This window comes from Mauremys reevesii, linkage group 9, assembly GCF_016161935.1.
Source record: "Mauremys reevesii isolate NIE-2019 linkage group 9, ASM1616193v1, whole genome shotgun sequence".
Lineage (NCBI taxonomy): Eukaryota > Metazoa > Chordata > Testudines > Geoemydidae > Mauremys > Mauremys reevesii.
Genome location: NC_052631.1, coordinates 100,470,251 through 100,495,776, shown reverse-complemented (window position 1 = coordinate 100,495,776; position 25,526 = coordinate 100,470,251). Strand labels below are relative to the sequence as shown.

The following is a 25,526-nucleotide window of genomic DNA, read 5'->3' as shown; positions in this document are numbered from 1 at the left end:
TGGGCATTGCAGAGTCTGCTGGTTAAGGGGTCGCACTTCTCACATCTTTGAAAAAAGGCAACGTAAAACACCCTTGGCTCTTGATACCCAAAGGCCCAGCCTTGCAAACCCTTATGAGTATTTTGCACTTGTGCTGGTGGCTGGACGAGATGGCTAAGAGCTCAGATCTGTAGGTCTGTGAAGTTTCCCCACATACAGCTGAAGGTCTGTTCCTGAAGGGTGCCGGGTTTCCTCAGCTCTCCCTGAGCCCTCCTGGCAGGCTGGAACCTCGGGGGAACCCTGCCATCCAGGTGCTATACATAAGGGGGGGAGGTGTTACGTCAGATGCTTTGTTGAATGTCATTAAAATCAGAAGAGGCCCCTTAGAGCAGAAGAGATGAGGAAATGCTGGTCTATTTTTTGGAGCTCAATAACACCAATTGCTAGTGCTCTCGTAAGAAGGGCTTGGGTTCATGCTTAGACCTTGAAGTCTTTATAATTCAATTGACACCAGTTCCTTTAAAGACGCCCGTGCTGGGATGTGCTCTAGAATCTCTCCTTGCTAACTGGTCGTCAGCCACCTAACAAGGAGAGAAGAATTTGGCTCTTGTCAAAGGGGGGTGGGGGATGGAAATAGTTTTGGAATCCCCAGGCTCATTTCCAGGATTTTTTCCCTTTTGACACAAAGTGAATCCCTGCAGCCCTGTTACGCTGCTTCTGCAGTATAAAAGACTCTTAAGGTAGGCAGGAATTACCATCATCCCTGCCGCCAGAGCTGGAGAAAGGGGTCTCAGTGTGAAGGAGAATGCAGGCTCAAGACTTTAGTTTGCCATCAGATTTACTGATTTACCTTAATTGGCACTGCAGCAAATGCTGGTGCATGTTCAGAGCAACGTGTTAAGGGCTGGTTTGTTCAGGAAGCAGCTTGGCTCAGAGAAAGTCAGACTCTATTTTTGTGCATGCAGGATATAAAGCTGCAAGCCAGGAAAGTGACTTTTAGGATGTTTCTGCCCATCACTAGCGAGTCTTTGGCACATTGTCACAGTGCATCTGTTAGACTGAAATCAGAGAGCTGTCCGGAGACGCTAACCAGCAGCTACATTCAGGGCCACTTCCTGCCATCAGTGCTCAGTCCCAGCTCGGGCAGTGACGTATGAGTAGAGGCTGCGGGCTCTAGCCATAAGTACATGAAGTCAAATTTCAGCTCCCGTCCCCTCACTCTCATCACACTGCTGTGGGTGTGGAAGGCCATGAAAGCATGGGACTGCCAACGCTGGGAGGGGTGAGAATGGAGGGGTGGGAGGTGGGGTTGGCTTTTATCCCCTCAGTGTTGCTGTGGTATCAGCATTGTCAAATCCAAGCATTCAGAAATCATGAGATTGGCTTGAAAACAGTGAGACATTAACAGCAATGAATATCAGGTTCTTTTTATTTTCTTTCTTGTTTTTGAGCTTTTGGGGGTTCCATTTTCAATCTCTTCTTTGCAATCGTGAAAGCTAGTAACTTCCTTTTGTTAAAAAAACAGTGTTAACTGAGATTCTCACATAATCAGATGACTCCAGGAGCAAGGGTCTTATGAAAAGCTATCACAAGACTTGTAATAAAATAAACACAAGAACATAACACAAGAAGTAGGGGCCATCAAATAAAATTAATAGGCAACATGTTTAAAACAAAGAAAAGGAAGTATTTCTTCATACAACGCACAGTCAACTTGTGGAACTCTTTACCAGAGGATGTTGTGAAAACCAAGACTATAACAGGGTTCAGAAAAAGCTAGATAAGTTCATGGAGGATGGGTCCATCAATGGCTATTAGCCAGGATGTTCAAGGATGGTGTCTCTAGCCTCTGTTTGTCAAGCTGGGAATGGGCAACGGGATGGATCACTTGGTGATTCCCTGTTCTGTTCATTCCCGCTGGGGCACCTGGCACTGGCCACTGTCAGAAGACAGGATAGGGGACTGGATGGACCTTAGGTCTGACCCAGTAGGGCCATTCTTATGCTCTAAAATCAGAGGCGTTGGCAGCACTTTGACCGGCCACTGGAGCTTCACAGATCCCTGCCTAGGTAGGGGAAACTGCACGGAACTCCCTGCTACAGTCCACAGACGCTGTTGAGCGTCTGTGCTGGAGCTCCTTGTCATGCAGTGGTTCACCACACCATTTACGCTGACGGGGCCTCATCCTGGGAAGTCTCCAGAATTAGGTCTTCCATGTGGTCGTGATTCATGCAGTGTAACACGTCCTGTGTAATTCTCAGACGCTACCCACTTGCGAGAGTGAAGCGGCTCTCTGGCAAACACCTCTTGTTTTTCCAAGTTGCTAGTTTGTCTGGTGGGCTCATCATGTCTACGTCTAAAGGGTTTTGCTGGCCTCAGCCCACTGCTGGAGCTTGGCGGAGTTCGTTGAAGGTTGTGTGGGGGTGACACACACATTTCCAGAGAGCGATTTTGGTGGCACCGTTTCAGCTGTTTGAGCTAATCCACACCGGCATTACTGCACTACGCTGCATGAAAAGAACTCAGAATGGAAAATCAGGTGGGGCAGTTAGACACCGACTTTTTCAAGGCCTCTCCATTGCCAACCCAAAGCTCGCCGAGGTGGCGGCTCAAAGCGTGTACGGGAAAAGCTTTGTGCACTATTCACACGACATGGAATTCCCTGCTTGCTGACGAGCCACGTGAGGCCAGGCACCACTTACGGCAGGAAACTAGGGCCTAACCAGCATGTAGCCCCTGTGCTAGCCTCCTGCAGGGATGGGGCTGGCAAGCCTGGCTCAGTAGGTTGCAGAACCGGGGTGTTTCTGTTGGCGCACATGCCAGGTCGAGGAAACTTGAAGTGAAAGGTGGATATTTTTTAAGTGCTGTGGAAAACTGTTAAGATCTCATTGTTTGTTACTTATCACATTAGAAATTAACCTCAAATGACTTCCCGACTGAGCCTTTCCCAGACCTTGGGACAGCCTATGCAATGGGCGTTGTTCATCCTCCCACCGCCTTCCAGTCAACTTGGCCCCACACGTCCAATTTGTGAAAACCAGTAAGAGACGGGTTTAGTTTTGTTTTTAAAAGTGAGTGGCAACAGTTGTGTTTGATCAAATGGAAAACCTCCTGGGGATATTGCAGCCCTTGCAAATGAAACGCCTTTAAACCAGTGTGAAAAGCACTTAATTGATTTCAGTTGCCCACAGTGGGGAAAAATGCAAAAAAGTAAATAAGGAGCAATAAATGGTGAGATTCACGCTGGATATTTAAATTTCTTTCATTTTAATAATCAGACGTGTTAGGAATAGGTCAACTCATTTATATTTACAACACGTGATATAACTTAGCAGCAGCCCATTCATAAACTTGAAAAACGGGGGAAAAGAGCAATATAAACCAGTATTTTATAGCCTTGTTTGATATACATAATACAGCAAGATTTTACAGTGTAACACATACCTTCCCAGTTAGTGCCGCTTGAGATAAATTGGTACCACTGCCCTCGCCTACTGAATTGATGGAGTGTTCTTTTGGACCCCAATCCTAAAAGAACAAATTGAAGGATCCGTTTAATCTTACTGGACACATGGACCTTCCAGTAATGTAAATTGGAGTTATTTGCAGGTGTTAAAAGGAAATATCATCTCCTTGTATTCAAGCTGATGAGATGTTATTGATAGAAGTTAGTTAAAAATGAGGAAACAAAAAACATAAATAGCAGCAATTTTATCCTTAGAATAGCATAATCAGAGGTATTTAATTCGTGAGCGCATAGAGGAATGTTAAAGAAAAGAAGTTTCTAATATTTCTCTTTTTATAAAGGGAATGGTGTGCTCATTTTCTAGTGCCACGGCTGGCAAAATAGTTTTCCACAACACATTACATTGTTGGAGCACATGCAAATTGTATCGAATGTATTTCAGTTTTAATCATATGACACCACTTCCGTTTTTTGTGCTTAAGCAGCAGGGCCGCAGCACTCTTCTTTCACAAAATGGCATTTCTGCCTCTTTGGTTGCAGTTTTTGGGAAGTATCCTTTGCTTGCTAACAGATCAGGTGTATATACTGAAACAAAACTCTGCTCTAAGGCGTAAAGCCAAATTCCTTCATACTGTCAGCAGGTGCAACTCCATGAGATGCCAGAGAAGAAAATACTCAGGGGTCGCAGGCCAAATGAGAATGGGATCTCAGAAACCATGGAGATGGGTGCAGTATGAGAACCAAAAGAGACACCCAGATAGACAGCCTCTCCTTCCGCTGTAGAGGGAGGCCAGAAACAATTGTTGAGCTGGTCAGGAGAGGAGGAGGAGGGAATTGTGGCCCAAATTCATCAGTCCTTAACCCGACTAAATTCCCCTTGACCTCAGTAGGAGTTTTGCTTGAGTAAAGATGGCAGAAGTTGGTCTTTTGTTACTAATGTGGCTACTGCCTTATGGACATGGGGACAAAACCCTGCATAGACCCGAGGGCAGCGTTTGGCCTGATCACTCGCTCAGGTATAACGCTATGGGATACGTCCGTGCAGTCTCCTTAGAGTCTTGGATGTTTGCTTTAGCTGTGTATCTTTCTGTGTCATGGCATCACTCTCTGTCTTTTTAACACCCCCAGCCCCCAATCTTAATATGGGCATGTTTAGTTTAAAGAATAAATAATGGCACGTAACAATGATGTTCGCCCACTATTACATTGAATTAGCTCTGTCTGCCAAGTGGAATCAGAATGCCGTGGTTTACAGTGATGACAGAATACGTAACGTGACTCTGTCGTGGCAATTGCTTGTAATGACTTTGTATCTAGAGCAATGCAGGGTTTGAATTTACAAGCAAATCCTTGAATTTCTGCAGATTAATTCTCCGTAAGACTTTGGAGAATGCCAAACCCTGCGCAAGCAGGAAATGCTGCACCAGGAAGCACAAGTAACAGTCCAGAATACCAGGCGCCTATCAATGTCCTCCTGCCCCAGCGTGTGTGAGATCGGGAGAGTCAAACGGCAGGTGAAGGGCGAGTGTTTGGGGGTGTGACGTGTTGACGTCTCCACCATCCCAAGGGCTGAGCGCCCTCTGGCAAGGGTGCAGCTCCTGAGGGAGTGCAGCAAATGTCAGGAGGTGCTCAGGGTCTCCCGGGATCAGGCCCAAATGGATGTGAGGAGAGAATTAAAGTTCCCGTCCTTCAGGCTGCTCTAGCTCAGGCTGCACAGAATGGGGGAAAATTCACAGCCTGATAGTTAAGCCAACCTAAGGCCTGGTATAGACGCTGCTAGGCGGATGGAAGAATTATTCTGGCGACCCACGAGGGGGTGGATTACCTGCGTCGAATGACAAAACCCTTCCATCGCTGCAGCGAGTGGCCCCACTTTGGCACTGCAGTGGTGCAGCTGCCACAGTGTAGCTGTGCTGCTGTCATGCCTGTAACATAGGCGAGCCCGTGTTCTGAGAGCAAAATCGGGCCCAGAGACTTTACAATCGCTCTTGCCATAAACTGTCACCTCACAGTGCGTCTGGAGGTGTGATTTATTGCTAGGCGTTTGCGTTTCAAGTGTTGAAAGGGATTATTGTGTTGATCTTCCTTTCCATCCTGCAAGATTCCTGGTTAGAGCTCGGAACAGCTGGTTGCTTTCATCCTGCCAAATGGCAGGCTTCCAAAGGCCGCGTAAATCTTGTCAGCCCGCATCACATAACAAGGCTCAAACAGAGACGGCTCAAGCGACACGGCGTGTCGGAGTGTCAGTCCAGCAGGATTGTTTTAGACTAGTGCAGATGAACTACTACTATGGTCAATACCTTTAAAACCACAGCAGCTCACCTGTCCGGGCAGCTTGTCTTCCACGCTAAAGGGAGAGAGGGCGTGTGGACTGCGGCGGCTGGCGCTTAGCAGTCAGGACGATCCCGTTGTTTCTGTAGGCTGTTGTGTGACCATGGGCATGTCGCTGAGCCTCTGCCTCACCCGCAGGACGTGCGTAGTAATGTTCACCTACACGGCAGGAGGATTGTAAGGTTGATGTAATGAGTAATTCATTGGTACCGTGCTTTGAAATCCTCAGGTGAACATCGCTGTGGAAGGGCAAAGTGCTGTGAGTCACGAATGTGATTTGTTAAGGGCTCCCAGCATAACCTGGATTCGGTAGCAGCCAACTTCAGGGCAGAAGTGGAACTGATGACTCTTGTTGGGGAAGTGAATCTCAGTTCTTGGCTGGGTGCCTCCGATGCAACATTTGCAATTGTTTTTCACTATCTGTTTTGTTCTGCTTTTATTTTCCTTCAGGAAAAAACCAAAGTGGTAGAACCCCTGGACTACGAGAATGTGGTCCTGCAAAGGAAAGCCCAGATCTACAGCGATCCTCTCCGCGACCTGCTCATGTTTCCGATGGAGGATGTGTCTGTGAGTTTGTGCTGGCTCCTTCTCACGTACAGGGCCTAATCCACCCCTCCACTAACCCACTCTCACGCTGGGGAACCCCCTTCAATTTCAGTGTCCACTTCTACACTGATTTCAAAGGCGTTACAGCCAGGTCGAATGGGAGCGACCAGGCCTTGAATCAGGCCCAGAGTATTGATTATTTTCACTGACAATTTATATGGGCCCAGTTAACCATGACATCTCTTTTACTATCGCCACTCCCCGCAGATCTCGGTGATCGGTCGCCAGCAGAGGACTGTCCAGTCTACGGTGCCAGAAGACGCTCACAGGAAGGCTCAGAGTCTCTTTGTCAAAGAGGTAGTGTGCACTGGCCTTGGACATGCAGCGTTGCAGCACCTCGTCCTTCAGGGGAAATGCTCTCCAGGCGGCTCTGCAGCTAATGGCAGATAAGGCTGCAAGTTGCTTTGCTGGCCTCATCTGTGACCCAGGGGAGCTGCAACTTCAGGCCTGGAGGAACAACTCTTTTTCTATCTGGCAGATGCAGTTTATGAGCCACCTGCTGCCCCCAGCTGTGTGGGGTGCAGTATGAACCCCCAAGGCCTTTAATGGGAAGGGGGAAGGCAGAGGCTTTGCTGCTTCTGCCTGTCGTGCCTCAGAGCCGCTGGAGAGGCTCCTGTGTGTGCGTCGGCAGGAACGAGAGCAGCTGCTCTGAGCAGCACCAAATGGAAAATGACTCCTGGGTTGCTCTTGACCCAGCAGCAACTCCTCTTGGCAGCTGCAGCTGTGCCCTTGAGAGTCGTTCCTGTGCAGCGGCGGGTGGGGACTGGTGGGAAGCCCAGCTCCCGTGCAGCCAGAGTGGGGGGAAAGGGGGACCCCGGCAGAGGTGCCATTGGTGGATGACTGTTTTGAGACACCGTTAAAGGAGCCTGACTCTCGGAGGCAGGTGCCCGGCGCCATCAGGCTGGGCACTCAGCAGCACTAGTCAGGTCTGAAAGCCGCGGCCGAGGTAAGCGCAGATTCCGGCGCCCGTGCAGCTGGCGAGAGGCTAGGTGTGCGTTGTAACTGGGCAGCTCTCCTGCCCAGTCCAGGGGCTCCTCGTTTGGTGTAATGAGGAGGGTGGGGCTGCCCTTGGGAGTATGAAATGGGAGAGGGCCCAGAGGCGAGGGAAAGTCTCGGGACGGAGAGCTCAAAGGAGCCAAGCGGGATGGAGCGCCTCGGGGAGGGAGCGGCGAGAGGTCCCTCATCGAGCTGGGGAGCCAGAGCCAGCTGGTGACAGGAGGAGGCAGTCGCGGGTCACCCACAAACCTCCCCTGGCCAGAAAGGGCTGGAGGCTTAGAGCAGCAGAGGGAGATGCCGGCTGGCTCTCCGAGCGGGAGAGCTGAAGCCAGAGGGCCAGAGAGGGCTGAACCTGCCAATGTCTCCGGGCAAAAGCTAGGAGCAAACCCGGGAGTCGGGACAGAAACAGGGCAGAGGAGTCCCCCAGCTAGAGGGGCTGGGCTGAGGCATAGCGCGGTAGCTGCCAGCACCAGTCATGCCATGGCCTGCCACAGGAGGGCAGCCCAGGAAGGGCCTGTGACATGGTGGAGAAATTGTGCAGGTGACCAGTCCCTTGGAAGAGAGAAATTGAGGCGGGGACCTCTTGCAGAGTCACCCTGAGGCCAGGAGGAGGCGCTCTGAAAGCGGCCATCCTATCACATGGGTATCTAGGTCTCAAAGGAGTTCTGTGGTGTTTAGTTTCTGCAGTCCAGGATAAATGAAACAACTCCACAAGCCTTTGTCCAACCTATTGTGTATGTTTGTTACCTTAATGCCAGCCTCAGCATCTCACTAATTGCGCTTCATTCTTAAGAGTTGTGGATGTTTTTGCTTAGCATGCTGTGATTTCAAAGAACATGCCTCATTTTCCTTACAGTGCATTAAAACGTACCACTCGGACTGGCACGTGGTGAACTATAAATATGAAGAATACTCGGGTGATTTCCGGATGTTACCGTGGTAAGTGTGTCTCTCCTCTGGGATGCTAGGAACGCTTAATAACCTTGCTAGACTGTGGTTTGATCAGGTCTAAGTTTCAGCTTAGAAAAGAGACGACTCAAGGGGAAATGATAGAGGTCTATAAAATCGTGACTGATGTGGAGAAATTGAATAGGGAAATGTTGTTTACCCCTTCACATATCACAAGAGCCAGGGGTCACCCACTGAAATTACTAGGCAGCAGGTTTAAAACAAACAAAAGAAAGTATTTTGTCACACAATGCACAGTTAACCTGTTGAACTCATTGCCAAGGGATGTTGTGAAGGACAAAAAGTATAACTGGGTTCAAAAAAGAACTAGATAGCCATTCATGGACCTATCCTCCATGAACTTATTGGCCAAGATGGTCAAGGACGCAAACCCGTGCTCTGGGTGTCCCTAGTCTCTGACTGCCAGAAGCTGCAACTGGACATCATTATGGATCACTCCATAATTACCATGTTCTGTTCATTCCCTCTGAAGCACGTGGCATTGGCTACTGTTAGAAGACAGGATACTGGATTGAATGGACCATTGGTCTGACCCAGTCTGGCCATTCTTATAGCATATTGTTATTGATCCAACAATCCACTAATATTTCCTGTTCCCTGATGTTTGCCCCACCCCTGTATCTTCTCATGAGATTTACTTGCCCTTTATTTAGGGTTTGCAAGCCAGAGGTCTGTGTCACTCAGACTGTATCAAGGAACTGCAGGAGACATTACAGGGGTTCGGTCACTGTCAATGTGCAAACATCCTCCTTCCATCAGCTGTTATGACAGGAAGAGCCTAAATTCAGGAATGTGGCAGAATAAGTAGCTTCAGTGCAGTCTGCTCATCCTGAATCAGGAATCCCATTGTCTCTGAATGCCGACTGTCACAGGGCGCGATACACCATGGTCCTTGCTCAAGTCAGTCCTGCTTCTGCTTAACATGGTGGGGAAATACAGTCCTGGGGAATAAGAATATCGCCATCAACACTGGCAATGCTGAAGAGAGCTTTGTGCATTAAAATGCCAGCCCTGTGCATTATTCCAGCCAAAGGCTAATCTCGTTTAGTGCCTCCATCTTCAGACAAGCACATGCATGCCTGATTGATGGGTGGTTATGTGCTGGGTGGAGCCAGTTTTGCCCCCGCTCCCCTCTCAAACCGCTTCAGACAAAGCTCTCCTGGTATGCTGACAGCCTCTTCTTGCTAATTGACTCCTCTGAGGAGGCAGACCACAAGAGCTAGGGGACAGCTGGCTTTGCCTGCGCTGGGAGTGGTTTTGAGTTTGAAAAGTTTTGCTGTCCTGAATTGAGATGAAAAGTCAAAATCTGGAAATTTTTGTGAACCAAAAAAACTGGAAAAAATAAGTGGCTCGGGTGGATCAAAATGTTTTAGTTCTGGAATTGTGAACATTTTGTTTCAATTTCAACCTTTTTCCTTTTAACTCCTTTCAGTCTAATTGGCTTATATTTTGAAACAGAGAGTCATTCTGAACCGGAAAACTGGAATTTTTCACTTTGAAAATGTCTAAAAGAGACGGCTTGACAATTTCAGTACCTTTCCCCAAACATGTTTCTGGTCAGGAGGTTCGTCAGAAAGGGCCTTGTCTTGCAGACAGTTTTCATTTCCACAATATGGCATTTTTCAATGAAAAAAAGTTATGTCAACAAATTCCCGACCAGCTCGACGTGCAAGAGGCCTGCTCCATGCAGGTGGCGTGAAAGCCATGCACAAAAGGATGCCATTGGTGCTTGAATTACATTCAGTTTGCACATGTTCTTGCTATCTGATCTTTGTTGGGTTTTGCTAAATAAATGATGGGCCAGCCCCTTGACTCGGTCCTGCTCATGTGAACCAGAAATAGCTGCACTGAAGTTGGCGAAGTTATCTTTTAGGCAGCCACCCGCTCTTGACACATCATGGCGACGTGCACAAATGTATGGCCTTCCATTGTCCTCCCCCTCCCTACTCAGCCACATCAATTTTTGCAGATAATATCTGTTGTTGAGCCTACTCGTCCCATTGCATGCATGTACGTTCCCAGCAGTGACAAGAGGACTGGTACCCGTTCTTTACTATTGTCCTGAATTCTTCCCTTTTGAGTGGCTGTCTTACATACCGTGTTATATTTTCAGCAAATCCTTTAGACCGGAGAAGATTCCAACCCATATGTTTGAGATTGATGAAGACATTGAGAAGGATGAGGTATGTCTGAGTAGCACTGTGCGTTGAGGCTGGAACAATTTACCCAGCAAGGGCATTCCAGACTGGTGCTTTGCCTGGTGTGATCATACACTGACAGCCCATTCCCTTTTCTGAGCGGTTGGGACAAGCCTGCGGACAATTATCTATCTGCAGGTGTTACACGATAATCTCTTAGAGCCAAGAAGCTTATGAATTAGTAGGCATGTGCCTCCTTTCAGTTAACTGGGATGTTTTCCCTGGATGCTTTCTTTGGCTCTCCATCTGGTATCTTGCAGCAGTATGAAATGGAGAGGCCAAGAACATTACTAAGCAATTCTTTGTGTGAAGGTTTTAATTCAATCTACTCCAATCAAAAGTGAACAGGTAAGTGTCCATGTGTAAAGTAATCGCTGCTGCTCGTTCAAAGGCACAGGGTCTGACTCTCTTCTGCCTTGCGATTTGTGTAGTCACTTACACCGGCTCACAGGGTGTAAAACACCGCCACTCCGAGGTCCGGATCCTGCAATCAGATCCCAAATATTCGAAAGTGTCCATTGCTTCTGGGAGCCAGCATCTGTGTGCTCACCTCATTCCAGGGGCTCTGCGTCCTCTCAGTGCTTTTCCACAGACATCTCTTGGCGTTGAGACTGCTTCTCCCCTCTGAAAATCAGGCCCGAGGGGTTTCGAGATGGGCACCCAGTATTAGTGATCACTTTTGAACATGTGCACCTTAGCAACTCTGCCTGGCATTGCCCACATCTGCAACGTAGCAATAACGTCTGCCTCTCTGGAGAAACACCGGCAGAGCCGCAGGTGGAAGTTGTTAATAAGTTTTAGTCTAAAATTGTTGGACATTGTAGCCTAAATGTGTTTAAATGTGATGGGGTGATGAGGCACCATGGCTGATGAATTTATTAAAGGAAGAAGGCAGCTTGTGTTTTACCAAGGCTGAAATTTGAAAGGGATGTTTCGTATGCATTTTTAATGACGATTGTGCATGTCCTGGAGCAGCTCTTTATAGTCGGGAATTGATTGTTGGGCCCAACCTTGAATTTCCTGGTTGTTTTGTTGGCTTGTGTCATAGCTTTAACATTAGCTGTGTGTAGTTCTTTCCTTTAATAGCATCTCACTCTGTCTAGCTGCGGTATTGTGCAGTAAGTTACACAATGTGCTTTCCCAAAAGAAAAGGACAAAAGTAAACCCTCAAAATATAATAGAATTGTCTTCTTTGAAGCAGTTCCCCAAATAAAATACTGAAGTAATTTGAGAGAGTGCGTCCGTACCCCTTCTTAGCTGAACTTCCTGATCGTGGCTTGTGTCTGACCGAATGTGGACTGTGCTCTTTGTAATTTTCCAGTAGAGCTTTTGCATCAGGATTAGGTTAAAGAACGTCAGTGAAAAGCAGTGTGGTGAGGGGAAAGGGTGAACTGCCAGCAAGGAGAAATCCGGGACGTTAGTCACAGCCGGAACGCACTGTGAATATTTCCATTGTCACTGTAGAGTCTTGAATTGTGAGGCTTGGAAGTTGCTCTTTTAGGGGCCAGGAGGCCTAGGTTCTATCCCCCGCTATGCTACTGACTGGCTGTGAGACTTCCCTGCCTGTGCAATGGCGTAGAGCACTGTGAGAGCTACGCGTGGGAAAACGCCGAGTATGACGAGCTGGGCAGATGCTAAGGCCCAGCTTTTACCGGTATAAGTGGTTTAGGTAGAGGGGTGGGGTTTTTTGGTTTTTTTTTAAACTGCAGCATTATACCAGTAAAAGCTCTCGAGTGGATGCAGTTATACAGGTATAAGGGTGACTGAACCAGTATGGATTTTCCCCTTTCTGTACAGAAATAGTGGTGCCATTACAAAACTGTATATCGCTAGAACTGCATCCATGTTGGGAGGTAATACCACTCAAACGATTAATTCAGTGCTACTTCCTAGTGTGAATGAGACTTAAAGTTCCCCTCAACTTCCATGGGACTTTTTGCATGTGACACAGTGGCAGGGTCAGGACTGGGTTAGCACTGACATCACCTCTTTCTAATCTCCTGTTTTGTTCCAGGACTCCTCCTCGTTGTGCTCTCAGAAAGGTGGAATCATCAAACAAGGCTGGCTGTACAAAGCAAATGTCAATAGTACAATCACTGTTACCATGAAGGTGAGCTTAATTCCATACGCTGTCGTGCCAGAGCAGTGACGGGATGGGGGGTGTCTCGCTTACATGTAGCCAAGTGTCTCAGTTCCGATCCAAACTTCCAAGACTGGCTGTTGGGTTCTGGTTTGGGCCCCTCTGTAACTGTCTTACAGAGCCTCCCTCGGCCCGAGTCCCTTTCTGCAGTGGGGTCTGTGCTGAACCCTACCAAGCAGTGCGCAGGACTAGTTGCTTTGAATCACAAGGGGCAGGCTAAGCAAAGAGGTGTGTTAAAGCAAACCCACGATTGCCTTCTGAATCAGCGCCCGAGGCCCAGAAAAGGAGGACAATTGAATTAAGCAAAACAGCTGGCCTAAAAAAACCAGTGCTGGTTCTCTTGTATGCACATGGCCAAACTTGTAGAACCTAAATAACAAGTATCTGTGCTTAAAGCAGGGATGGTGTCAGTGAGCTGCTACCATAGGACTGACCTTCGGTGCAGCAGCTAAGTCGTCAGCTCTTTTTATCGGATACTGTGCAGCACTCCACAGCTCGGACTTGGCTACAGAAGCTCCAACTAATTGTATAATTGATTTTGCTCAGCCAATGATCTATTTGTTGTTTCAGCAAACAGCTGCTTTGTTACTTGCTAAAAGAGACTGATCTGGTGATAGGACTTGGATGGGTATCCAAATTACAGCGAGACTCAGGAGAAAAAACATGACATTCTTTTGCTCCCGTTAGGATGCTAAAAACTCTCCAAAGCATTCCATGATTTTGAGTTTCTCAGTCGGATGCCTCAATTCAGCGAAGTGCAGAAGCACATGCATGACTTGAAGCCCGAGCTGTGATGGTCTAGTCTGACCTCCTGCATCATACAGGCCAGAGGACTGGTAGTTTCTGCACTAAGCCCATAACTTCTGTTTGCGCTAGAGCATATCAATGTACAGCTGCAATCCCATTGACTTAGCTGGAGTTGTGGGGGTGCAACACTTCTACAAATCAGGCTCATGTTATCTATAGGGTGACTCAAAAATCAAGGGACCCCAAATTAGTGCCCATTGGTGCAAACGGTTCTGAGCACTGCTCTTCCGTGCAGAAGACTTCTCTAATGCCAGTTGTTAGAGTTCCGAGACAGCAGTAGCACCTTGAAGGTCTGAAGCCATCCATACTGGCACATTGCAGCATCATTAGAGCGCTGCAGAAGGAGATTTGCCATGATCTCAGTTCCGAGTTCTTTCATTACAGTGATGTGCTAGGCAACGAATGGTGCTGGCAGTTGCTAAGCATGTACAGAATGTTTTTCGTGGTGAGCCAGCTTATGAGCAAAACTTAATTAGGCTTACAGTTGACTGCGTTTGCTTCAGAGTAACCTTTTTTCTTGCAGACATGTTCTCTAGCTTGACTCTCGTTAGCTTGGATTCGGTTGCACACCAATCCAGTTTAACCCATGGCAATCACTATATCAGGACCTTTTCTTTTTCTGGATCTCCTCAATTCTCTGGCTAACCCCACGCAATTGTCTAGCAGCATTTTTGTTGTTGTTCTTTTTGCTTCATCTGAAGCTTTCACAACTCCCCGCTGCCAAAGGTGGGATACTGAGCTGGCTGTACCGGTGGTCTGATCTGATATGGCATTCACTCTCTTCCTAGGTTCCTGCGATTCATTCCAAAAGCGGTACAGCTTCCTCTCAATTCTTTGTAACAGCAGGCCAGCAAAGGAAAAATCCATATAAATAATGCAGCGTATTTGTGTGTGCTGCTTGCTTCTGCACTTTCCATTGGAAGGATGTTAAATGTTTCAAATGTTTTGCATGAAATCAAACATCCCATGAGAGACTTATTCACCTGTCTTCTGAACATTAGTTTAATACACCTCTATTTAATCTAAGATTTTCCGTAGCACGCAGCACTGAAGTATCTAAGGCCCCAGTTCAGCAAAGTGCTGAAGCAGTGCTTACCTTGGAGCTCCTGCTTAAGTCCACACATGCTGAATCAGGGCCAACGTGCTTACACTATCCTCTAAACTTAAAATTCATCAGCATCACATCCTCGGAGCTCACTTACGGGACCTGTCTAAACACTGACTCCGTGTTACATTTGAATGGATTAGATTTAATTCACTTTTCCGATTCTGTGCAGTAAGTGAATGGCCTGATCAAATATGTGATGGATTCACTGTTCATGGAGGCATGAAATTACTGGTAGAACCTGATCTGTGTTGTTCAAATGCTGCATTGATCCATATTTGTTCCAGGCACTCATTACAATGAGAATATTTTCAGAGTCTCAAAATGGGAGTGCAAGTGCTGTTTCTCGTCTCCCTGTCCTGACCTCCCGTGCCCACCTTTTAATCGTGATCTCTAACAAGAAGGAAATACATTTCTGATTCATAGCAAACCTGAGAATAGCTGAGGCGACTTTTCCCACGGCTGAAATTGCAAAATGTTCCCCGGCATTATGTGCTTGTACTGACTGCTAAGCAGGCTCCAGGAAAGGTGGGGTTTGTGACTACTGCCTAGGGCAAGAGCACATTTGTCTCATCTTTGTTGTGTCTCTGTAGCTCCCAGTGTACAGCAGTCGGATCACAAACATCCTGGCCTTAATTTGGCCTCCAGTGCGGTAGGAGCAAGAAGTTGCAGATGCAGCTAAGTGTGCGCATGGTCGTATGCGCCCGTTGACTTGCAGCACAAGATTGCATGTGGCGCACTGGAGGGCACAGTCCGCTTTGTATGTCTGTGTTCGTAACTCAGCGATGGAGACACTGAAGTCAAACTTAGTGCATCTAGGGGTGAGTGAATGGGTCAGGAAACTAAGCCAAGACTGGTCCATAAAAGTTACTCTGTGTTCTCCAAAAAGAGATACAACCAGTTGCGTGGAGCCCGTTCCGATTGTGTCACTGGACTGTTTGCCAAGCTGTCGTTACAACATCTGTCTGACAATTGGATTGCAACTATTGCTGAGGCCTTTATCGGGAAGGGTTCTGCAAGTGCCTTGTGTGTGGTGGAACGAATCCCCGGGTGCTTGCTCAGCTGAATGGCCCAGACCCTCATGGAACCACTTGGCTTTTCTCTTTCGCGCTGACGGGGACAGGAGCCAGCGGAGGGGAGGGTGTGCAGGCAGCATGAAGCCTCTGCACTGGGGGAACGGGGGCCCCAGCCTGTAATCATGCACATCCTCCCCTCCCCCCCCCAAAGATATTAACTCAGGGCTTGCTCCTGCGACGTGCTGAGCACTTTGATCCTGATCCAGCAAAACACTTCAGCAGATGAGTGATCCCATTGATTTCAGCGGGGCTGTGGACAGACGCGAGTGCTTTGCCTGATCGGCGCTGCTCAGCTCCTTGCAGAAGTGAGCCATGCCAGGAGGGGGTGCGGAGGGACAGAACTAGGTGCCAGCTCAGATTCAGACTCAGGCTTTAAGCTCAGACGGGACCATCACGACAATCTAATCTGACCTGCCCATCGCAGGCCACAGAACCTCACTCTTGTAATAGACCCCTAACCTCTGGCTGAGTTACTGACGCCTCAAATCATGCTTTAAAGACTTCAAGTTGTAGGAAATCCATCATTTACACTGGTTTAAACCTGCAAGTGACCCCTGCCCCAGGCTGCAGAGGAAGACGAACTACCCCCCCCACCCCGCAGGGTCTCTGCCCATCTAACCTGGGGGGGAAATTCCTCAGCTTGCCAGCGTGAGAGGGACTTCTTTAGTTGTGGAATCCAACCCTGCTAAGGAGTTTTCAATTACCCCATTGAGTGAACAGTCTCAAACTGCAGGAGGTGAATGGAGGGTCTAGGAAACTAGGTGTGTGAGATGCAGGAGCTCTGGGGGGTTGTATTTCAGCCCTGGCTTTGAGTGTGCTGACCTGTGCAACATGCTTCCTGTCCTTTCCTCCTTCCAAAGCCTGAGCGTGAGAACATCTTTAGGTTTAATAATAACCTGGTAGATGTGTAGCACTGAGAGACCATCTGTTTTCCCTAGCGAGGTATCGTACAGTGACCGAGAAGTCAAATGCTGAAAACGTGTGCCTCGCTGGCTACGGATGGCACAGAGTGACCCTTGTATGAGAATGGCATTTTGCTCTTGCAGGTATTCAAGAGACGGTATTTTTACCTCACACAACTGCCGGATGGTTCCTATATTCTGAATTCCTATAAAGATGAGAAAATTTCAAAAGAATCCAAAGGCTGCATCTTCTTGGACGCTTGCATTGATGTTGTTCAGGTAGGTTGACAAGGGGTGAGTCCTACCTGCTTTCGTCCCTGTACGTGTGCTTCATCAATCTCATTCATGCGCTCTGCCTGTTCCATCTGCCTACCCACCAGCCAGCCCAGCAATGCCATCGCTGCCGCTAGCCGGGGTGGGCAGAGGCTACTGCTGGCAGTGTAAAACCTGGGCTTCACTGCCACTGCGCCTTCCGCCTGCTCCCCAGCCAGCTGTGTCGTCCCTGCTGAGATTGGATGAGCTCTTTTTCTTTATGACTGTACAGTGTCCACCACCAAGGGGACCTCTTGGCACCTCCATTGACTTCAGTAGGACTACAGGTGCTTGAAGTACATGAAAGATTGAGGCCAGTAACTACTCTGTACAGTCAGCTGTTCATTCCAGTGTTACCTTCATCTGCCTTTCTCTCTGTCTGTCTGCACCCACTGGTTGTCTCTTGGCTTAAATTAGGTCTGGATCCTGTACACGCAGAATTCAATGGGAGTACTCACACATGTAAAGTAACTCACACGTGCAAGGGGTTACGGAAACAGGGCCTTAAATTGTAAGAGTCTCTTACTGTGTATTTGAACACTGTGGTTTGCTGGAGAACTACTATAATACAAATAATAAGAGAATGCAAAAGAGCTGTGTTTGCTTCCTGTAGCTCTTGTTAAAGAGGAGGAGGAGTGGTGAATGGTAAAGAGTGGTAGTGGGAAATGACCCCATGATGTTGCAATTTGGGGACTTCTGCGGAAAACTGTTGCTCATGTGAAAACCCTTGCTTTGGAAAGGCCCGTCAGGCCTGAGTTGTATGCACTAGCAGTAGTGTATGGAAAACCACAGCTTCTGAAGCCTGAGAAAGTTTTTATTCCTGACCTTGTGCTGTCTCTTGCATAGCTCTCCCAGGGCGCACTGTTTTCATGGGGGTTTGGGCTAACTCTCGGGTGAGTAGAGCAGGCTCCACGCAGGTTCCAAAATGAGTTTCCGTAGATTTCTTTGTAGCCATCATGACTCTGGGCGGCGTAGACTGTACTTTACATGTTGCATCAAGGGACTTGCCTGGACTTCTCACTGGAATATGCTGCTGTTAGACCAGCAGCGGTTGGAACAGTGAGCGACCATGAAACTATGTTAGTTTAGTTTTTGATTAATGCTTCTTACTATAGCGCCGGGCAGAAGTTCTACTTGGTGGGTTGGACGAGTCTTTAAAATCAGGCTCCTGGGTGGACTGTAAAGGCTCCATGGCACTTTTTTAATAAGGGAAGGAATTTGCTCTTGTGACTTTGGCTCATGTTTCCCTTCGCACTAGTGTACAACAGGCTGCACCTTGGCTGCTTGCTACTTTCCACCCCAGAGCTAGCCGCATGTCAGTGGGGCTGAGCAGTGCAGGAATGAATGAAAGGTGCATCTCTAACATTATTATTTGTGCACAGTGGGTTTCGCCAGGGAGAAGCTTGGTACCAGGTCTGCGCTGAGCTGAGCTCTAAAGTGAAGGCGATATTAACGAGGTGTAACGCGAAGCCCGCTCTCTGTTTGTGTGTGCAGTGCCCCAAGATGCGCCGCTATGCATTTGAACTCAAGATGCTAGATAAGTACAGCCACTATCTGGCAGCCGAAAGTGAACAGGAAATGGAGGAGTGGCTGGTGACTCTGAAAAAGATTATTCAGATCAATACGGAGAGTTTGGTGCAAGAGAGGAAAGACACCGTGGAGTCTGCACAAGGTCAGTCTTTAAATCCCTGGATCTTTCATTCCCACCGTTGCGGCACTGACGTCGTCGTTAGCAGCATGGAGGCGAGGACGCCCGTACCAGAGTTTACATTCTTTCCTGCATTAAAAATCGGCATCGTAGCAAGTAAATGCTGATGCTGAGATTTGGCTGGTAGCACATAAACTATAGTCTGTAGAAAAAAGGTGGATTTGAAACTTGACTCTCCTGCTGGATGGAAACCCATGGCAGCGTCTCAAGAGCCCTGATCAATTGTCCCTGTGCTATTGTAAGTGAGCGGCTCAGGAGCGGAGCCCGGGGGCCCGGTGGGATTAGAAGGTGCTGTTGCTGTCATTTGGAACATCTGCTTTTCATGACTTGACAGATGATGACTCGAGCAGCCAAGGGAAATCAGAAAACATCCTGGAGAGCTTGGAGAGAAGCATGCATCCTGAGCTGATGAAGGTATTGTGTCCACAGTGGTCATTTCCTCAGCTCCCACAGCTAACTTGCAGCTGCCACTGGAAAGGGACTTCCTGCTGGACACTATTCAGTGACAGAGGTTGAGGTCCCTACAGCAGAGGTCCCTAAGCTGTGCTCTGGGGAGAGCTGGGCAGCCACGGGATGCTGCTGGCCCCAGCTTCGCCTCCTTGTGTACAGATCCCATCAGCACAGAGCTGGAGCTGCTCCCAGGTCTGCTGCTGAGGCTACCGCATAAAGAGCTGCCTGTATTCTCATCCAAACTCAGGCACACCACCGGCAGGAGCCGGACCCAGCACTGCCGCTGCTGCTGCCCAGAACCAGCTGCTGGGACGGAATAGGAGAAAGAACCGTGGGTGGGGGAGCTGAAGCCAGGAGAGGGCAGGGAGAGTCGCACTAGGGAGAGTGTCCGAGTCTCTGGGAGTGGCAGGGGAGAAGGAGGCTGGAGCAGGAACCTGGAGGGAGCTGCAGACAGGAGGAAGACAGGGCCACAGTCTGAGGATGTGTGTTGAGCTGGTGCTCTTGTTCCTTTCGGGGAGCTATTCGTGGGAGGGAGCTGCAGGAGGCTCTGCCAGTGCTGGGTCCTACCGACCCACGTGTGTGCCCGGCCCCGTGGCACAGAGCTGGAAAGGGCTGGAGGCCTCCGAAAGGTGGGAGGGAGGGAGTGGGAGTGCAGTAGGAGATGAGGGGTACGTGCATCCCAGAGCAGCGCTGGGCGAGAGCCTTCACAATCAGGGTGAGGAGTCTGAAACCCGGTGGGGACTTGGCAGGCCATGGGGAGCAGGGTCAGAGCAGCCGCCAGGAAAGGCCGCTTTGGCTGCAGCACGTGGAATGTATTGGAGCGGATGAGATGAGAGGCCGGGGAGGCTGCAGAAGTTCTGGGGAGAGGTAACGAGGGCTTGCAGAGAGGAGTTCTGTGGTTGGGGATGGGGCGGATCTCAGAGGGAGAGGCCGTCGAGGGAGCCGAGGCTGGATTTGGTAAGAGAGGGGGACAGGGAGGGGAAGAGTCACACAGCCACGGGGTTGTAGACACGAGTGACTCAGAGGGTGAGAATGTTGCCCACGGCGATGGAGAAAGGCAGGGAGGGAAGTGATTTGGGGAGCAAGGCGAGAAGTTCAGGTTTGGATGCGTCGAACATCCCAGAAGACGTGGGAGAGTGGAAGGGGGGGCACTGACCTGAGTCATCGACGTAAAAGGTGCCACCCAAGCCACAAAAGAGGATAACTCAGCTGGGGGAGAGGGCGTCAAGCAAGGGACAGTGGATGCATCTGGGGATGGGGCAGGAGAAGAGGTCGCCAAATCTACCGCAGGGACATGCAGTGCGGACGGGGGCAGGAGAGCTTGGCCTCCAAAATGGTGCAATATTGACAGCTTCACTCCTGTTTGGCAGGGCGGGGATGGCTGTCACAGCTCTCTGGGCCTGCGCTGGGTCGGCCAGGTGCAGGTGTCTGGTAGCCAGCTGGCTGTGTCACTCAGAGTGACCCTGTCACAGGGCCAGGCCACAGGACCCCGAGTCCTCCTGTTTCCCAGCGCGGCGTTCGTTGGTGCGGTGGGGCGGTATTGTGTAATCTCTCCGGTCATCAGTCAGCGCTGAACAATACTGACTGCTTTATTTTTATTACATTTTGTGTCCGTTCCTCCCGAAGACAAACACTTGCTTCTCTTGTGGCTTGGTCTCCTCAGTAATGTCAGTGTTTTCCTTGTCCTAGTATGGAAGAGAAACTGAACAGCTGAATAAACTAAGCAGAAATGATGGACGACAAAACCTCTTCTCCTTTGACGCGGAAGTCCAGGTAATTCTACCCCCCCCCACACACACCCTTGAGAGTCTTCCAGGGTTCACCCATTCTGAAAAGTCCATTTGGTGTCGCCTGCTTCCTTCCTTCCTTGGGTGGCCATGGTCACCTACACCAGCAATGGGACTCGTAGGAAGACGGTGAAATGACTGGTAGTCAAGTCACCTCTACAGCTAAGGCCGATGAGATAAGCAGCAAGCCCATGACTGTGCGGAGTCCTTGCGAGATATGCCAGCCATGCAGGTTCTGGGTTTTGGAGATGCCAAAGCTCAGAACAGCTTTCACGTAAAGGAAGTCCTCATGGCTGCTGGCACGTGGAAGCTCTCAAACCACAGAGGCTGTTCCTTGTTCAGACTCCTGTCTGACAGCTGCAGAATGCTGAATTTGGTCTTTCTCCATTGCTCCTTTCCAGGGACTTAGTCTGATTCCATGATAGCCCTTAATTTGACCATGTAGACAGCTGACCCTTCTTTAAGTAGGCTGTTTTTATAGGTAATACATCTGTTTGTCTCTATATTAATTCTTTACGAACTTTCAAGTTTTGGCCTTGGAAAAGTGGCAAAAATTAATTTCTATTCACACAGATAGGAAAGAGTTAATAGAAATGTTGATACAAGCACAATGATAATGCGGCTTGAGCTCAGTACCTTGGGAATATGAAGGCCTGACTTTATTCACTGCACAGTCATGGGAATAGAGAGAGAGAGAGAGAGAGAGAGACTGCCCTGGCTCCAGCAGAGCTGCCATGTGGGATGATGAGGCCCGAGGTTCTCCCCAGGATGGCAAAGGAAGGTTCGGCATGCACGCTAGCATTTCTTCTCCGTTCCTGAGAGCAGCGGTACGGATCTGAAGGCACCTGTGACATTTAAAGGGAAAAAGCTGCTGCTGCTAACACGACTTTAGAAAACTGCTCCATTTATTTCCTAGTTTCTGATTTTCTCTAGCTTCAAATCAATATGAGCGGTTAGAGCCCTGGAGGGTGACAATTCTGATTTAATGGGAAAAATGCAGAGTCTCCCAAGGGTCTTTCTTGTACCAAACCAAACTTTCCTCTTGGGCCTTCCTTAGGATGATTGCACCAGGGTCTCTACATCCCTGTGGCAGCCACGAGGTTTGTTTTTAAAAAGGGACTGTTGGCAACTCCCCAAAATACTAGTCGTGTGATTCAGAAGGGGAACATCCTTGAAAGTACAAAACATCTTTATTGGCTGGGCTGTCACTGAACTCACAGTGCCCTGTCCCTGGGCACAAAGAAGCCTGTTGATTCTGGTTCAGAGCAGACCCCGTGTGTTCTGCGGCTTGGTACGTCTGCGATCGTGGACACAAGTTCAGTTTTGTGGCATGTTTGCACGCTTGTCAGGCTGATGTTGAAGCAATTCTGTGATCGTAGCCATGGGCCTGAGAGCGGGCAGGGTTTTCTGTCTGCTCGAAAGTGACTCAGAAATAGTTTTCTAAAATGGGTTAATGATTGCAGCCTATATTTGCTTAGATTACTCAGAGGGGGGAAATAGCCCCCAGAGAGTAATAACATGGGTCTCCTCAGTAACTGGGGGAGAATGATAGCGGGTACATCCGCCCTTCAACACACTGTGATTTTGATGTTCCGGATGCAGTCCTGCATCCTTGGCACGCAGCAAGGTGGGTCTGGGGAAGGGAGGGAGTTGTTATCTGGCTAAGGGTCGTGCCTAAAGGTCGTCTCGTCTCTTTCTTCCTGTTCGGCACTGTCTGTGAAAGGTCGCTGTGGGTACATACCAGCCACAGGACCATATGGGCTTTAAGGGCCATGGAGGAGGTGACTGGATTCAAGGTGGTTTGAGTTTTATTACAGCCAATCTAAATCAATTGCCCATCTGGCCTGTTTATAACCAGACTGGTCATTGCTGCCTATCAAAAATGTCTTCCCGTTTGTGAGCTGTTTCTCATTCTGCCAGCGCTGTCTATTAACTATGTGAACGATCTCTTCAACCAACAGAATCCTGCAAAGTGGTAGAAACTCTTTAAGCATTCCTGCTGCACATACGCTGTTTTCACCTCCAAGCTCCCTGTAATCGGACATTTTGGGTGGATCCTCAAGGTTACAACTAAAAGGCAGAGGGCAGAACTGAAATCTTACAGTGATTTAGTTCTCTGTACTGTACAAACAGCTCAAAGCAGACTGCTAAAACCCAGTACAAAGTTATGAATTCCTGTCCTTAGTGCATGTGCCTAACAGGCACCAAATGGGCTCTCAGTTTGTGAATGTGCTGCACTTTTTAGACCATGTTTTTAAGCATGGTAAAATACCATTAGCTATAATGTAATCCCTTAACTTTTTTGTGAGGTTCCTGTTTTAAAGACTGTGTCTCATTTGTTTTCTAGAGGCTGGACTTCTCTGGAATTGAGCCTGACGTAAAGCCCTTTGAGGAAAAGTGCAGCAGGCGCTTTTTGGTGAACTGTCATGATTTAACCTTCAACCTCCAGACTCACGTCGGTGACCGAGCCGAGGGCTCCCCCACAAACGTACGCATTTTCATTGGAAAGTTCCATTTCTTCTCTTGGAGCTGTGCTTAGACATAGACAATTACCATCCCGTTTCTTCTGATCGGCAACAGAAACCGACTGGGGGTGGAGCTGGGAAAAGAAATTAGGCCCCAATTCTGCTCCTAGTGGCCTATGGGCCGACACAGGGGGTCGACTGGCACAGAGCTCATTGCAGGCCTGGGGCCTGAATTTGCATCCATCCCTGTTCCAATATTTCACCAATATGTCGGAGAGGGATGGAGGCACTGCTAACAGAGACCTCAGTCCTGATGCACCCAGGGCCAGTGGGGACTTTAGATTTTAGCCTGCAGAATCAGGCCTGGAGGTAGCATAATAAGATAGAAAGAGAAAAAGAGGCGGGTCAGACCAAAGGTCCAAGGTCCATCCAGTATCATCTCTGTCTCCGACAGGCCAATGCCAGCCCCCCCTGAGGGAAGAAAAAAACAGGCAATGAAGTGATCTCTCTCCTGCCCATCATCCTCTCTCTCCTGACGAACAGAGGCTAGGGACACCATTCTTACCCATCCTGGCTAATAGCCATTTATGGACTTAGCCACCATGAATTTATCCAGTCCCCTTTTAAACATTGTTATAGCACATATGTACATCACTGCTCTGATCAGGCATGCTGCGGGCTGACCTTCACATGGTAGCTTTGTCCTCTACAATCTTTCTGAACCAAGAACATCTGGAATTGTTGCTACTTGTCAAGGCCTGGAGCTACAAAGCCCAGCCTGAGATCTGATGTAGTCACCCCATTGTGGAACTCACTTCAGACAGTTCACGTGCAAGGTGAAAACAGCTAGGAAAAGGTGGTTAATTTATGCTGGAAGCTTTCTCTGTGTGACCCTGCCTGATGTGACCAAGAAATATGTAGAACTCTCTTGCTAGAACACAACTGAAGTCAGGCAACTGAGAACTGAGTTATTTGGGACTTTGTGAGATATGCTAAAAATGCACATTCCTAGGCTCTGCGTACACTGCAGACCTTACCGCAGCGCAGCTGCGGTGCTGTCAGGACTCCCGTGAGACGGCGCTGTGCTGAGGGGAGAGAGCTCTCCCGCCGGCATCATTAACCCTCCCATGAGAAGTGGTAGCTATGTCGGCGCGAGAGCGTCTCCCGCCAGCATAGCACTGTCCACACCAGCGCTTCTGTCGGTGAAACTTGTGTTCTTTTCACACCTCTGACCGACAAATGTTATACTGACAAAAGGGCTAGGATTGACGTAGCCTTATCCTGAATGTACAGCCTTTAAACAGCTCTTACAGACTGATCAGCGTTTTCATCTCTTCCTGACATTCGTGTTCCATCATTTGTATAAATAACCCTCTCCTCTTCTTTCTGTATGTCAGTGATTTTAAAATGGCCCTCATCTTTATGCTCATCTTCACTAGATACGAATGCAAGAAGACCCAGCAAAGCTGTGGTCTTAGAGTGCTTTTCCAGATAGTCAGAAGCAAATAAACTATTGGTTACTTATATAATTCTTTTACAGTGAAATTCACCCCGCATAGATGGCCCCCACAGATTGTAAGTGGTGCACAGTCCTCGTGGAAGGGTGAATTTCATCATAAGAGTTGAACTGAGACTCAAAGAAACAGAGATCACACTTGTGTACCTGGCAGTGAATTTCAAGTACACCTTGAGGTTAGAACTCGTACCAGGCTTTTTAACAAGAACATTCATTCAAATTCCCAGGTTGAGCCTTTTTTCATCAGCCTGGCATTATTTGACGTAAAAAACAATTGCAAGATTTCAGCTGACTTCCACGTGGACTTGAATCCTCCCTCAGTACGTGAAATGCTGCTGGGAAGCTCCACCCAAGCAGCTGGTGACAGTCACCCCAAGGGGACTCCGACCAATGAGCACCTCGTTCATGGAATTGCTGAATCTCACCTGCGCTACATAAAGCAGGTGAGGAACTGACTTCCTGTTTTCTTTCCTTGTTGTCACTGTACGTGCAAGGAAAAAGCTTTGATGTGGTTGCAGCTCTTCAGAAAATGTCCAGCATGTGATTGATTATGTGGAGTGCTGTAGCATCTAGGAGCCTTCGTCAGGGACCAGGACTCCACTGTGGTAGGTGCTGTACAGAGACAGCACAAAAAGATGGTCCGTGCTCCCAAGAGCACAGCCCTGATTATCCAGCCCTCATTCGCTCATGACGCTCTGTACCTGAATGATCAC

General features: G+C 48.6%; 1 protein-coding gene across 5 annotated transcripts in view; it reads left to right on the top strand.

Moving 5' to 3' along the window:
• DOCK11 (dedicator of cytokinesis 11) overlaps positions 1-25,526 on the top strand; it is a 114,827-nt gene that overhangs the window by 24,637 nt on the left and 64,664 nt on the right. For 4 of the 5 annotated variants that reach the window (XR_005584630.1, XM_039488291.1, XM_039488292.1 and 1 more), the window contains exons 2-12: positions 6,227-6,343; positions 6,590-6,679; positions 8,235-8,317; positions 10,461-10,530; positions 12,560-12,655; positions 16,720-16,854; positions 18,382-18,559; positions 18,930-19,009; positions 20,735-20,818; positions 23,180-23,320; positions 25,041-25,256. Coding sequence is in view for 4 of the 5 variants with exons in the window: in XM_039488291.1 (XP_039344225.1) it covers positions 6,227-6,343; positions 6,590-6,679; positions 8,235-8,317; positions 10,461-10,530; positions 12,560-12,655; positions 16,720-16,854; positions 18,382-18,559; positions 18,930-19,009; positions 20,735-20,818; positions 23,180-23,320; positions 25,041-25,256 (1,290 nt within the window). In the remaining variant the exon portion in view is untranslated. Of the gene's footprint in view, positions 1-6,226; positions 6,344-6,589; positions 6,680-8,234; positions 8,318-10,460; positions 10,531-12,559; positions 12,656-16,719; positions 16,855-18,381; positions 18,560-18,929; positions 19,010-20,734; positions 20,819-22,570; positions 22,629-23,179; positions 23,321-25,040; positions 25,257-25,526 lie in introns of those variants that run through there. The other variant, XM_039488293.1, reaches the window with a different exon arrangement.